Genomic DNA, 15,604 nt, shown 5'->3' on the forward strand with positions numbered 1-15,604 from the left:
TAACTCCTAAATGACTGGGACCATACATCTCAAAATAAATCCCAGTCTTTATTTCTGGTAATGCACCCTACTAATGCAAATCATTGTCTGGAACCAAATGTTTAGGGTTATCCCCATGATATTATTTGACCACAATCTTTTTGTGATTGTATAAAAAATTTATTTTTCTTCAAATTTTAGAAGATGAAAGTGCACCTGCTATTCGTTTACGATTCATTTATATAACGTTCGATTGATAACTTGCATATCCTTAAGCACAGTCCCTTGATGTCCCCTTCAGGCAGACAATACAACCAACCAATAGACAGACATAAATTTATACACTATAATCACGACATGTCTTGTTGGTCTACATTGGACACAAGGAGGAATGCAACGATTCTAACAAATCATGCATATCCTAGAGCACCGTCCCTTGGTGCCTACTGTGGACTGACAATACTCGATGTCACAGACCTTTAACTACCTATGTTCACTGTTCCTATTTCCAAATGTTTTGTTTTATATTATGAGCGAATGAGTCTTTTCAGTTGACAAAGGACATGAGGAGGAATGCAATGACTCTAACAAATCATGCATATCCTAGAGCACCGTCCCTTGGTGCCCACTGTGGACTGACAATACTTGAAGTCATGAACCTTTAAGAAGACAAAGAGGTATGCGGACCAGACCATACAATGACAATTGAGTGCTCATTCCAGGACGAATGGCTGGTTAGCTACCAATCTAGTAGAAGTGAGAGCATTCATAAAATTAGACCCATTTTAGATCTTCTCAACAGGGTTTTTCACAATAAGTACAGCTTAGCTATGGACCATACAGTTAACAAGTCAATGTTGGGTTTTGAAGGAAGGAGTAATCTTGTTCAATACATGCCCAGTAAGAAAATGCGTCACTGGGAGGCCAAGTTATTTCTACTGGCAGCAGCAGACACTGGTTTTACCAACAAAATGATCTTATATTCTGGTAAGAAATAACGTAGAAATGGCAATATTAACATTTCTTTTGTAATGCCATATTCCCTGTCTTAGAATAAAGAAAGTAACTACTACTGGGTACAGTTTAGCCATCAACTATATATTTGGTTCTTTATATATGTTCCTTTCTAGATACGTCAATATTCACTAAAGTTTGAAGAGATTTCAAAAGAACTGTCTTCTACGTCATATGACGATCAAAACTTACCAACGAATTTAATAAGAAAACAATGAAATCTTAATTTAAGTTTCATTCTAAAACAGTTTATAAAAGTTTCGTCCTAAACGATTAATAATATTGAGTAATTACAAATGTTGTGTTCGTGGACAGTTAATCGCCTCGGTGGTCTCGCCTTAAAGTGCGGGAGATCCCCAGTCGAGTCACACCAGACTTTAAAATTGGTAGTCGCTGCATCTCCGCCCAGCATGCATTATTTAAGGGGAAAGAGTGAGGACTGGTTAACTAGGAGTCAGATAATATGCCCGTCTACCTTCGGGGTGTTGATTCTGTGAGCTAGCATAATAAAAAAATTTTTTTTTAAAATTAGTGTGTCGGACTAGTACAACGCAGGGTCTGTTCAATTGGTAAATAGTTCTTGTCCTGAAATGTATGAAGTATCTGCCATAGGAGGTTAAAACATAATCGATCAATCGATCTTGGACAGTTTCGAAGTATGACCAATCATAACTTTTCTTATAAAAAAGGTAGACTAGCAGGTGCTAGAATTATATTATTATACATTGTATTATATTTCATAGTTAGAATATTTTTAAATACAAAAATAGTTAGCTACATTGCAATACTGAATACCACGGAGCTTCTCATAAAAAAATATATATCAAAATAAGTATATACATTTTGTTACAGTATAATTGGCACACAAAATAGTAGAGGTGTAAAAAAAGATATGCCTAGAGTGATTAATCTATATAACAGGAAAATGGGTGGTGTTGATTTAGCTGACCAACATATCCAAGTGTATGACCCAGACATAAGATCGGTCAAACTGTGAAAAAATTACAGATAAACTCAATATTGGGAGCAACTGGTACATGTATTAGTTCTATTATAAACCATAATATATTGGTGTTTTTGATAGTTGGAACATATATGAATTCATAATTTGTTAATATTAACAGTATATATATTTGATTTAATGTTTTATTAAAATTTTGAATCTGACAATTCAAACCTTTATATGTTGGATTTATTCACAAAGTCAAGTATTTTAAAACAATGACTATCCATGCATTGGAATCTGAAATCATTACATTACAAATTTGTATTCTAAAGACACTACACATCACGGAATATTTAAACAGCTATTCCTTTTTTAGGAAATGCTTACATACTGTACAAAAAAATTAAACACCTACAGTTAAGAAAATTATATTAATATTTTGGAGGGTTCACATCGCCCCTGCCTGGTATGTATTAAGCAGACCCCAGGAAAAAGATCAAGAGTCTGCACATTGTGCCATTATTGTAATGTAGGACTTTGCCTAGGATATTGTTTTCTGATATACCATAAATGTCAGAACTATTATTCTACATGCAGAAGGGGAAATCCAGAGGAATAGAACAAATAAATTACATATACAAATCTATAAAACTTTACATTTATCATGTTGGTGTGTACTATGTTTTATATTACCAACATGTATTATACATTGTGTATAGATACATAAATGCATAAGTTTTTCTTCTTTGAAGTATTTTGTATTCAGCCAGTGAAAACAGGTGCGTTTGTTTTGTGACGTCTGATGTACTATGCAGTTGTACCTTAAAGTTCAATTACCAGACCATATACTTTATTTATTTCACAAAATACCTAACATTGCATGATGCCAAATTATTCAGTATTTCCTGGCATAGGAAGTACATAGAAAATTGGCTTTGGCAGCAAGAGGGTTAAAACAAATAACATACCCAACTGTGTGTGTTCTGTGCTTGCATAAGTCTAAAACATCAGTACAAAGCAATCGTAAGTTATGAGTTGTTTTCATCTGTGCACCTGTTAAAAAAAGTTATGATAATAAAATTTGACAAAAAAATGCAAGACACACATCACCAAAACAAAATTATTTTAAACAAGATACAAAAATCTTATCCTGATTTATACAGAAGAGTCTTATTCTCATCTTATAATGATTGAAGTAAGAATGTCTATACATTACTTTGTAGCTGTATATTAAACATTCAAGGATATTTTTTCCTGACCTTTGACATACCTAGATGTATTGTAAAACTTTCCTCCATAGTTATAGTTGCCTCTGACCTTTCACCTTCATCAGCTTCTGGTAAAGTTGTGCTAATATTTCTCATTCGCCCTCTAAATGAAATAGTTTCTATATTGCTACAGGTTTATTGTTACAGTTCAATCTGGTAAGATGTTGTATAACTTTGAACCATTTACATTCTGTTGTGATTGCACAAAGGATCATGTAATCAATAAAATTTTCATTTTGTCTATTGTAGTTTTATCGCCTCATGAATTGTCATGATTTTCAAGATTAATAACTCCTATAAGGTGTTGTTATTTAACCCAGTTGTTATTTGTATAATATTTAGATGGAAAGGAACTTTTAATTAATGAAATGATCCTTATGGCCATGCATAGAAATAAAGAGCGCTATAAAAAAGAAAAGGGTTTGAGAACAAAGAAACTATTGGTATATTTTAACAAAATTTAAAATTTACTATTCTTTTATATAGAAAGATGATGTCTTGTCATAAAAAATATATATTTTGATGGAAAGTGTGAACATGACAATAACTTCTGAAACTACATTACGGGAAACATTATAAACATACATGTAAGATGGAGATTTGGATTGTGTGTCTTCATGTACTTTAATCACCCATTCTCTAAACTCCTTCTTCTGTGTGTCTTTCAGGTTAGATAACTCCTTCGTCCATTTACCTTCAATCATCTACAAAATTATCAAAGAAATTTCACGTTAGGTAACTCCTTTCAGGCTTTGTCCATTTACCATCTACAAAATGATCAAAGAATGTCAGAGTAGACAACTCCTTCATCCATTTATCCTCTATCATCTACAAATTGATCAAAGAATATCAAGGTATACAACTTCATCCATTTATCCTCCATCACCTACAAAATTATCAAAGAATGTCAGAGTAGACGACTCCCTTGTCCATTTAGGTCTCACTAACCACTTGCAACGTTTCCATTACTTTACATGTTAAAAAAGTAATTTTCAAAGTCTCACTGTGAATTCCCAGGACAAATGACATCTTAAAGTTGCATACCGTTGTGAAGCTTGGAAAATAAGGCTTCCAAAATCATTATGCTAATGGTACGATGATAGTAGAAATTCTTCACAAAATTTACTTGAATAAATAATACTGAAAATCCACATTTTTACCTGTTCTGCTAACTGACAGTATGGAGGCAAATTACTCACACATGTAAACAATATTTATACACTTATGTAGTTAATTACATATATGATTTTAAAGTACACATTCTCAGCTTCATTCTGACTACTTTTAATCATAATACACACAAATAATGCACTTACAATGCATATGTCTAGGTTCAGTGTGTTTTTGGTATTACATAGTGGGGTGGCCATTTGACCAGGAAGTGGTTAGTGAGACCTTACCCTCCATCATCTACAAAATGTTCAAAGAATGTCAGGGTACATAACTCCTATGTCTATCTACAAAATCATCAAAGAATGTCAGGGTACATAACTCCTATGTCTATTTACAAAGTCATCAAAGAATGTCCAGGTAGACAACTCCTTCATCCATTTCCCTATATCACTTACAATATGATAAAAAATGTCAGGATACGTAACTCCTATGTCTATCTAAAAAATGATCGAAGAATGTCAGGGTACAAAACTCATATGTCTATCTACAAAATGATCAAAGAATGTCAGGGTACGTAACTCCTATGTCTATCTACAAAATGATCAAAGAATGTCAGGGTACAAAACTCATATGTCTATCTACAAAATGATCAAAGAATGTCAGGGTACGTAACTCCTATGTCTATCTACAAAATGATCAAAGAATGTCAGGGTAAACAACTCCTTTGTCCATTTACCCTCTATCATCTACAAATGTTGAAAGAATGTCAGGGTAGACAATTCTTTGTCCATCTACAAAATGATCAAAGAATGTCAGGGTAGACAACTCCTATGTCCAGTTATCCTCTATCATCTACAAAATGTTGAAAGAATGTCAGGTTAGACAACTGCTATGTCTATTCATCCTCTATCGTGTACAAAATGATCAAATAATGTCAGGGTTGACAACTGCTTTGTCTATTTATCCTCTATCATCTCTAAAAGATAGGAGTTGTCTACCCTGACATTCTCTCAACATTTTGTAGATGATTAAATGTAAATGGATTAAGAAGTTGTCTACTCTGACATTCCTTGATCATTTTGTAATAAAAAGTAATAAAGACTATCACAGGGCAGAGCTTGATATGACTGCAGAGGTCACAACATTCAAACTTGATACACCTCTGAATTTGTATTGTGATTGAATGTTTGGCAACATTCTGACCTAATATGAAAACATTTTTAAGGACTTATTATTTTTATTAATTCTTACATGTAAGGACCATAACCCTTTAACTCCATCAAAATCTTTCTTTGGTGGTACAGAACCAAGTAGTCCAGTAACATAGAAATACATACACTTTTAATCAAGTTATTGCATGGAAGAGTTTGTTTTTGGACCCTTTTAGCCCTAAGATTCTTCATAGTTGTAGTGATCAGACCTCTCATAAATTTAAGCCTAACTTTGTAGGATTGTAATACAATTTCATACATATACATACGTAAATACTTAGTCATAAAAGTAAAGTTTAAATGCTCGTTTTTTTACCTTTTCAGCCCTTATTCCAAAATGATTCAGTTCATAACCACTAAAACTAATCACAATATAGAACATTGCAGCACAAGATCATAGATAAAATAAAACAACAAACATTCAAGAGATCTATATGGCAAGCCAAAGTGGACAAAAATCAATATTTTGTAACATTAGAAAATTAATTTTTAATATTACAAAATCATTTTTTCTATATTTGAAAAGATTTTTTAATATTAGAAATTCATTTTGCAATATTAAAAGTTCATTTTTTAATACATGTATTACAAATTCCTGATTTTTAAATATTTAAAAAGGGTTTTATAATATTAGAAATCAAACTTGTAATATTTTAAATCATTTTTTAATATTAGAAAACACTCATTTTTGTCCACTTTGGCTTGCCATAGATCTATACACTAATACTTGATTATATTATAAAATTAAAACCCTATGGAAAGCTAGGTTTTTTTTCCTATTGGGACCATGATGAAAAAACTTTGGAAGCCACAATCCCAAATGAAACAACAATTTTTTCCTGACCATTCTAGTACAGTGAATGATCTTTAATTTACCTGCATCTGATCAGTGTGATTCTGGGCCAGTTCATTAAGTTACCTGCATCAGATCTGTGTGATTCTGGGCCAGTTCATTATATTACCTGCATCTGAGCAATGTGATTCTGGGCCAGTTCATCAAGTTACCTGCATCAAATCAGTGTGATTCTGGGCCAGTTCATTAAGTTACCAGCATCAGATCATTGTGATTCTGGGCCAGTTCATTAAGTTACCTGCATCTGAGCAATGTGATTCTGGACCAGTTCATCAAGTTACCTGCATCAGATCAGTGTGATTCTAGGTCAGTTCATTAAGTTACCCGCATCAGATCAGTGTGATTCTGGGTCAGTTCATTAAGTTACCTGCGTCTTATCAGTGTGATTCTGGGCCAGTTCATTAAGTTACCTGCACATGAGCAATGTGATTCTGGGCCAGTTCAACAAGTTACCTGCATCAGATCAGTGTGATTCTGGACCAGTTCATTAAGTTACCTGCATCTGCGCAATGTGATTCTGGGCCAGTTCATCAAGTTACCTGTGTCTTATCAGTGTGATTCTGAGCTAGTTTGTTAAGTTACCTGCATCTGGTCGATGTGATTCTGGGCCAGTTCATTCACCTCCTCACTTGAGTAACATTTTACTGCTTCATCCATCTCTTCTCTCTGTCTAATGTATAACACACATATCATTTTCTATTTGATGACATATAAATTTGTGTCTGGCAAAAATGTTGATTTAACATGCTCAGAGGAAATGGTATAACTTTGTGAGTTGAATCATGCTCACATCAATTCTTTGTGACACTTAAAAAGAAGACAAGAGGCTGGCAAATTGACAGAAACAAGATTTTCCTGCATGATTTCAACAAATAAAGAAGAAAGTCCGTTTCACTATCATAGGGTCCATTAAAATAATGATAAGGTTGTTACAGTTAAGTAGTTAAATCAAACCTTCTTTATGTTTCTGTCAAAGGTGTATAAGTATCAAGTTGTTGTAGCCATCTGGCTGTCCATCCACATCACCTAATTAATCATCTTATTTTCCCACTAGAAAATTTATTAAAAAATTATATGTAAATCTTTTATAAGAACAATTCTCTTGCAGTGGTATGAATTATCTACCTTTGCTGAAGGTGTTCAAGATCAGCATCCCTTTGTCGTAATAAATCTTCAACAGTGAGTGAGTATGTGTGTTCTAAATTCAGTAATGTATCTAAGGCAGCAGAGTGAATAAGTGTGTGGTAAACTTTAGAGAACTTTTCCTCCTGAGTCTCAACATCTTCTTTGGCATAGCTTTTTACTTCCTGTAATTTAAAATAAAAAATCAAAATCAAATCTTAAGATATAACTAAAATCTCATCTCTGCTGAATGAATATTTAATAAAGAGCTTGTGGAAAGCAGCATGATACCAATGCAGCATGTCTTACTCTTTTCACTATGGGCAATTGTAAGGCATGCCATATTTATTTTTATTCCATGATCAAAATATTTCTTATACTTTCCAAGATATCTTATAAAAGTTATAAGATATCTTATAAAAGTTATAAGACATCTTATAAAAATTATAAGATATCTTATAAAATTATTGAGATATTCTTTAAAGATATCCCATTAAATATACGAGATATCTTACATAGTATATAGGATATCTCATAAATTTTTTAAGATATCTTATCAAGGTCTTTAACACAAGATACCTTAGAACTTTTATAAGATATCTTATGAAGTGCAAGAGATATCTTGAACATGGAAAACATATAAATATGGCAAGCCTTATATTTTATATTAAAAACTTTAATGATTGATTGATTGTTGGGGTTTAACGTCTGAGCAGCAATATTTCAGCTATATTCAGACGATGAACATGAAACGGATGATAAAATGAACATGAAATGAAAAACAGGATGGGACACAAGGACAGTAGGGTCGTCAAATTTCGATTGCCACTAGAAAAAGGGAGGGATGGGTAAGGTCGAGCAATTCAGCCTCCTGTGGCAGAGCGCAAAGGTTCCTACTCCTATCGAATACCATAGCAGGGTTCTTTAACGTGCGAGGAACGTGGCATCTTTCCCAACACGGTGCACCAATATGGTTTGCGGTCAGGTTTTCCGTATTACAGCCTGACAACCCCAGCATGTAACATGCCAGGGGTACCCCATTCCACCAACTGAGGCACACATCCCAGTTGCTCTGTGGGCAGAGCGCCTAGCCCCCGGCTAGGTTTCTGAGCACTATTTAGTCGCCTTTTACGACAAGCTTAGCGCTGCTGCAGGCCTATTCTTTTGACACCCGGACCTGCACGGGGCAAAAACTTTAATAAGATATTTTATAAAGTTTAGAAGATATATACAAGATATCTTATAAAGAATATAAGATATCTTATAAAGAATATAAGATATCTCATAAACTTTATAAGATATCTTATATACTTTATCAAATATCTCATATTTAAAAAGATATCTTGTTAATTGTACATCATATGTGACAGCTTATAAAATTTATAAGATATCTTATTAAAAATAGAAGATGTCTCATAAATTATATAAGATATTTTTAAAGAGGAATAGATAGAAATACAGCATAACCATACAAGTCTCGACATAATATGAGTTTTTGACACACTTTAGCATAGGGACTTGGAGTTCATTATGGATACAACAACTGGTTTGGACACAGTAAAGCACAAAATTTGAAATTGGACCAAAAATAAAAAAGTTGATTTTTTGGGGTGTGCCACATTTGGCACCTATTAACTCAAAAACCATAAGAGATGTCTGAAATCTGATTAAACTATAAGCCCTGTTTATCACAGGAGCCCCTGCTTCATTTGCTAGTAGTGATTTTTTTTTTTAAAGTAAATAAAATGTGTCTGTAAGACAATAATGATGCCCCCACTCGCTAGATTTGCCAAATCAGGAACATATTCATTTTTGTATGAAGACATGGTTTGCAGATTCAAAAATCCTTCCAAGACTTGCGTTACTCATGGTCTATTTGGTTCAGCTCAATCCTTCCAAGACTTGTGATACTCATGATCTGTTGGTTCAGTTCAATCCTTCCAAGACTTGCAATGACAAACTGTTCCATTACCGTAACTAAAAAAATTTGGGGATCAATTTGGGTATCAGAAATTCCTAAATATATGCATATCTACATATTGTATCCTGGCCAAATAGTGTAATGAAATTCTGTTTGGTAGTGTCAGACTAGTTGTGATGAGAAAAAGAGGACCGATGGATGCGCTGTCGCATAAAAAAATGTTTATACCCCCCATAACAAATCCCTAACTGTGTTGCTTGGGATATATTTCTGACAAAAATTACAAAGTCTAACTATCACCAAGTTCCGTAATATTTCATGAAAATCAAGATTCTATGACCTGCCACACCATCATTATGTGTAGGAACATCCTTCAAAAAATATTTTAGATGAGGAAATAGCCATACAAGCCATACAACTCTATTTCTGAGTAAAATGATTAAGTGTAACTATCATCAATATCTGTAATATTTCGTGAAAATCAAAATCCTTTGGCCCTGCACACCTCCATCATGTGTAGAAATATCCTGTAAAATATTTTAGATGTAGTTCAAAAACTGTACGAAGAAATAGCCGGACAAGCCATGATCTATATATTTCTGAGTAAAATGACAAAGTGTAACTATTACCAATTTCCATAATATTTCACGAAAATCAAAATCCTTTGGCCCTGCACACCTCCATCATGTGTAGAAATATCCTGTAAAATATTTTAGATGTAGTTCAAAAACTGTACGTGGAGATAGCCGGACAAGCCATGATCTATATATTTCTGAGTAAAACGAGTAAGTGTAACTATTACAAATTTCCATAATATTTCATGAAAATCAAAATCCTTTGGCCCTGCACACCTCCATCATGTGTAGAAATATCCTGTAAAATATTGTAGATGTAGTTCAAAAACTGTATGAAGACATAGCTGGACAAGCCATATAGCCCTATTTTTGAGTAAAATTAAAAAAAACTGTAACTATCACGAATTTCCATAATATTTCACAAAAATCAAAATCCTTTGGCCCTGCACACCTTCATCATGTGTAGAAATATCCTGTAAAATATTTTAGATGTAGTTCAAAAATTGTACGAGAAGATAGCCAGACAAGCCATGATCATATGCAATCTGGATGGACAGACAGACGGATGGCACGATGGACGGACAGGGGTAAATTAATAAGCCCCTGACAGTTTTTCGCAGGGGCATAAAAATTCAAAATCAAACCAAAAATAAACTAGAGGCTCTAGAGAGCCTGGATCACTCACCTGGTCAAAAATAGTCTTATAAAGCAGGGTGGACTCTTGACCATACTAAGTTATCCACAAGGTTTTCATATTACAAAATTAATCACTCAAGAGTCATTTTTCAAATCTTCAAGGGCAATTACTCCAACACTGATCAACAGATAGATCTTCATGAAAATTTCGGCAAACAGTAGATATGCTGATCAAGTTTACCCTGTGAAAACTTGGTTTTAAAGTTTATATTTCCACAAATCCTCAATTTTTAGTAACAGTGATCATGTTTTTCGACAGATCAAAAATTTTCTCACATAGATTGTTAAGGATATCCTAACAAACATTCATGCCATGTTTGGTTACAATCCATGTTACTAGTAGTCTCTGAGGAGAAGATTTTCAAAATAGGAAATATAAATTCTGAAAAAATATCTGATTCAGTACCCATTACTCATTCATCTGTCAACAGATCTTTCTGAAAATTTCTGCATATGTCCACCTCATCATGCTAAACAATTTTACTACCTACTGGATTCGAGCTAAACCAAACTCTTTTTGAGTAATGTGCAAATTTCAGCAATTTGACCCCTATGGTCTATTTTTAGTAATGACCGTTGTTTTTTCCCAGATCAAAAATCCCCACACCAGGATTGTTAACAATATTCCACATTACATTCATCTTAAGTTTTGTTTCAATCCATGTATTAGTTTCAGAGGAGAAGATTTTCGAAGTTGGAAATGTAAAATTCGTTAAAAAATCCATTTCAGGACCCATAATTCATTCATTCATTCATCAACAGATCTTTTTGAAAATTTTGGCGTAGGTCCATCCCATCATGCTTACCAATTTAACTCCTGCCAGAGTTTAGCCACTGTTATTTAATGTCTTATTCCATTGTTTGCCAGTACTTAGTATGAATAAAAATTTTAATGTACCAACACTCCAGCAGAATGAGTTGAAATGTTTGATAGGTAATACACATTGAAATGATACCAGTTTGCTTTCACAATTAAAGAATTTATGGGAGGAAAGTTATGCAGACACAAACCACACCCATTTAGCTTCTGCTACTCATATGGTAATAAAAAATTAACCACAGTTGTGATCTCAAAGCCTTTTAAGGACGTCATATTTGAATTTCAAAGCGATCCATTCAATTACAGACATGTAATAGTCTGGACACATGAAATGCTGGTTTTTGGCCTCTATATAGCCTCTTTCCTAAATGGTCCAAGTCACAAATCCCAAAATGCATTCTAGCCTTTAAATTGTAGTATATCACCTTGTGGTACAATTTATTGCTGTCATATAAAAACTAAGTTGTTTTATTTGGTATGACTATCCAGTTTATATTACCTGTGTGAATAATATCCACCAAGTTATCAATTTTTGCCTGTTCAGTATGCATGGTTTGTATTACCTGAGTAAATGCTTTTGATCATCTGTACACCAAATAATCAATTATTGCCTGCATGGTCAAACTGTCTGGTTAATATTACCTGTGTAAATGCTTTTGATCATCTGTCCCTTAAAATATCAATTATTGCCTGCATGGTCAAACTGTCTGGTTAATATTACCTGTGTAAATGTTTTTGATCATCTGTCCCTTAAAATATCAATTATTGCCTGCATGGTCAAACTGTCTGGTTAATATTACCTGTGTAAATGCTTTTGATCATCTGTCCCTTAAAATATCAATTATTGCCTGCATGGTCAAACTGTCTGGTTAATATTACCTGTGTAAATGCTTTTGATCATCTGTCCCTTAAAATATCAATTATTGCCTGCATGGTCAAACTGTCTGGTTAATATTACCTGTGTAAATGCTTTTGATCATCTGTCCCTTAAAATATCAATTACTGCCTGCATGGCCAAGCTGTCTGGTTAATATTACCTGTATAAATGCTTTTGATCATCTGTCCCTTAAAATATCAATTATTGCCTGCATGGCCAAGCTGTCTGGTTAATATTACCTGTGTAAATGTTTTTGATCATCTGTCGATCAAAAAATTAACTTTTGCCTGCATGGTCAAACTGTCTGGTTAATATTACCTGTGTAAATGCTTTTGATCATCTGTCCCTTAAAATATCAATTATTGCCTGCATGGCCAAGCTGTCTGGTTAATATTACCTGTGTAAATGTTTTTGATCATCTGTCCATCAAAAAATTAACTTTTGCCTGCATGGTCAAACTGTCTGGTTAATATTACCTGTGTAAATGCTTTTGATCATCTGTCCCTTAAAATATCAATTATTGCCTGCATGGCCAAGCTGTCTGGTTAATATTACCTGTGTAAGTGCTTTTGACCATCTGTCCATCAAAAAATTAACTTTTGCCTGCATGGTCAAGCTGTCTGGTTAATATTACCTGTGTAAATGCTTTTGACCACCTGTCCACTAAATTATCAATTGTTGCCTGGTCAGTCTGCCTGATTTTCTCTATTTTTTTCTCAACATTGTTGTCATACAAGTCTCGAGTATGTTTCCAAATGAATGCATCAAGTTTCTCTTTCAGATCTTCAAAAATATAAGTAATCATTTCACGTTTAATTTTATAATAGCTATAAGAACTTTGAAACTGAATGTTGTGGACTTAAACTCCCTGTATCAATATTTTTAAAGATTTTTTTTTTAAAATTATATAAAAAAGTCTTAAATTGCTATTCCTGGCGATGACAAACCATTCAAATAAAAAAACCTACTGAATAATCTGTAGAAATAAATCATAATATGGGTTAAGATGGAACTCTGTATATTCATTAAGTTCAAAAATCCTTTGCTTTCTACAAGTTTTTATGAAAAACAATTCATAACAAGAGGCTCTCAAAGAGCCTGAATTGCTCACCTGGCAAACCATGCCCTATTACTGGTAACTAAGTATGTAAAGGTATCATGCTTTGTTACCTTGTATGGCAAAAAAATTGCGAAAAAAGAGCATACATCAATGAATGCTGTAAGTTCAAATGAGTACCTAAGGCACTCTAAAATGTTGCAAATGCCTTCAAAGTGTTTTTAGAAACTCTGGAAAAAATTAAAAGAGGGGCCATCCCACCAAGTTTGGGGGGAGGTATTTGCCCGCTACATATATTTACTGAGAAAGAACATAAAATGAAGTTAAATCGTGACTATACATTTTTATCATCACCATTCATCTCAGGAGACCATACTAAATAAACCAAATATTGTTGAAATAAAAAAAATTTGAGAGAAAATGGCCATCCAGAACAAATTTTCGTCATCACCATTCAACTTCGAATATCATGTTTCTAAGAGAAATCAATATTCATTGGGATACGAGCAACTGATGAAAATGGCTGGAAATGGCCTCCTAAAAAAATTTCAATACTGCAGGCCAACTCAGAATATCGTTTATCTCATGAGAAGCTTTCATCTTCATTGTTATTCAATAGTTGAAGAAAAACTAGCAAAAAAAGGCATTTTGACCCCTATGTTCTATCAAGTTTTTCAACTGATGAAAAATATTAAATGATCAGTTTGTGAAGGATAACCTAAGGAACAATTATGCCAACTTTCATTAAATTTTGTCACATGGTTTCTGAGAAGATGATTTTCAAAGTTGTAAACATGAAAAACTACCAAAAATCGGTTTCAACTCCTACATCAGATGATGAATCATTTTTTAAATTTCAGCATAGGTCTGTCTTCTGATGGTGAACAATAACATTCCCGTCCGAATTTTGATTAATTCAGTGGTTTTTGAGTTATTTGCAAAAGTCTGTATTTTGACCCCAGTGTTCTATTTTTAGTAACAGCAGCAATATTTTTTTAAGTTACAAAAAATTTAAACCATCAGTTTGTGTAGGATACCCTACGAAATAACCATGCCAAGTTTCATTCCAATTGGTTCAGCAGTTTCAGAGAAAAAGATGTTTGAAAAAAGATAACGACAACGAACGACGACGTGCACAAAGTGATGAGTTATCACTGATGAAATTAGCTCACACGGCCTTTAGGCCAGGTAAGCTAAAAATTAATAAAAATAATTTTCACAATTTTGTGACGCAGAAAACTGACATGCTTATTGAGAATGTGTGAATTCTGCAATGAATGGCTGCTTATCTTTTGTAATCTATTTAGAAATGTTAACAGGATGCTTAACTTTATGACACTTCAATATATTGGTTGATCCTCCTGTGATATGTATCTTACATGTAAATAGTTGTAAACCAATTGTGTCATGGTGCAATTAAGAATAATAGAATAACTCGTTACGACAGTGACCATATCAGACATTGAAACTTTCTTTCATTTTTAATAATTAATTGCTCCACTGAATTGCTTACCAGTTACCATTCCTCCAGTGATTACTGGATTAACCGATTAATCTTTGCAATCCCTACTATCAAATTTACTTAATGTATTGACATGCTAGCAGAATTAAACTACCTTTTTCTACAAAACAGGGAAGATTGTGTGCTACCACCAGCTGACCAACAAATTCATCCAGAGGTTGTTTGAGGGGAATAGGCACCGGGACTTCTAATGTTGAAACAAGATTTTTACTGGTGAATACAAATCTAAAATCTTCTTTATTAGACATTCTGAAAAAAGGCAGCAAACTTTCATAACTATACAAAGACAGCCCACATACTATATCAATTCAATGTACAAATGTAATTTACAAAAAAAAACATAACAAATTACACCAAAATATGGTGAATATGGAGTCAAATATGAGCCAAATAACTGAATCCATTCTCAAATTCAAAAAATAATGATAAAGAGCTTAACAGAGTGCAGCATGATACAATCACAGTGGTTGAACCCTAACAATTGTGTGGACACAATATTAGTTTTTGACACACTTAAGCATAGAAAATTACAATTCATTATGGGCACAAAACTGGTTTGGACACAATACTGTGAAAGTTCTATTGTTCATTGGGTACCAATTTTAGTGGTTTTCATGGTTAGGGCAAGCC

At 33.4% G+C, this 15,604-nt stretch overlaps 1 protein-coding gene across 4 annotated transcripts in view; it reads right to left on the reverse strand.

The window, feature by feature from the left end:
• LOC148618342 (FERRY endosomal RAB5 effector complex subunit 3-like) overlaps positions 1 to 15,604 on the reverse strand; it is a 32,160-nt gene that overhangs the window by 11,349 nt on the left and 5,207 nt on the right. For all 4 annotated transcript variants that reach the window (XM_088577124.1, XM_088577123.1, XM_088577126.1 and 1 more), the window contains 7 exons: positions 15,069 to 15,223; positions 13,030 to 13,178; positions 7,510 to 7,691; positions 6,967 to 7,054; positions 3,793 to 3,911; positions 3,210 to 3,310; positions 2,908 to 2,992 (listed from right to left, as the gene is read on the reverse strand). In XM_088577124.1, coding sequence (XP_088433250.1) covers positions 2,908 to 2,992; positions 3,210 to 3,310; positions 3,793 to 3,911; positions 6,967 to 7,054; positions 7,510 to 7,691; positions 13,030 to 13,178; positions 15,069 to 15,222 — 878 coding nt within the window. In that variant the 5' untranslated portion in view covers position 15,223. The remainder of the gene's footprint in view (positions 1 to 2,907; positions 2,993 to 3,209; positions 3,311 to 3,792; positions 3,912 to 6,966; positions 7,055 to 7,509; positions 7,692 to 13,029; positions 13,179 to 15,068; positions 15,224 to 15,604) is intronic.

The sequence above is a fragment of the Perna viridis genome, chromosome 4 (assembly GCF_037379345.1).
Source record: "Perna viridis isolate PV_CMFRI_1.1 ecotype Kerala chromosome 4, ASM3737934v1, whole genome shotgun sequence".
Lineage (NCBI taxonomy): Eukaryota > Metazoa > Mollusca > Bivalvia > Mytilida > Mytilidae > Perna > Perna viridis.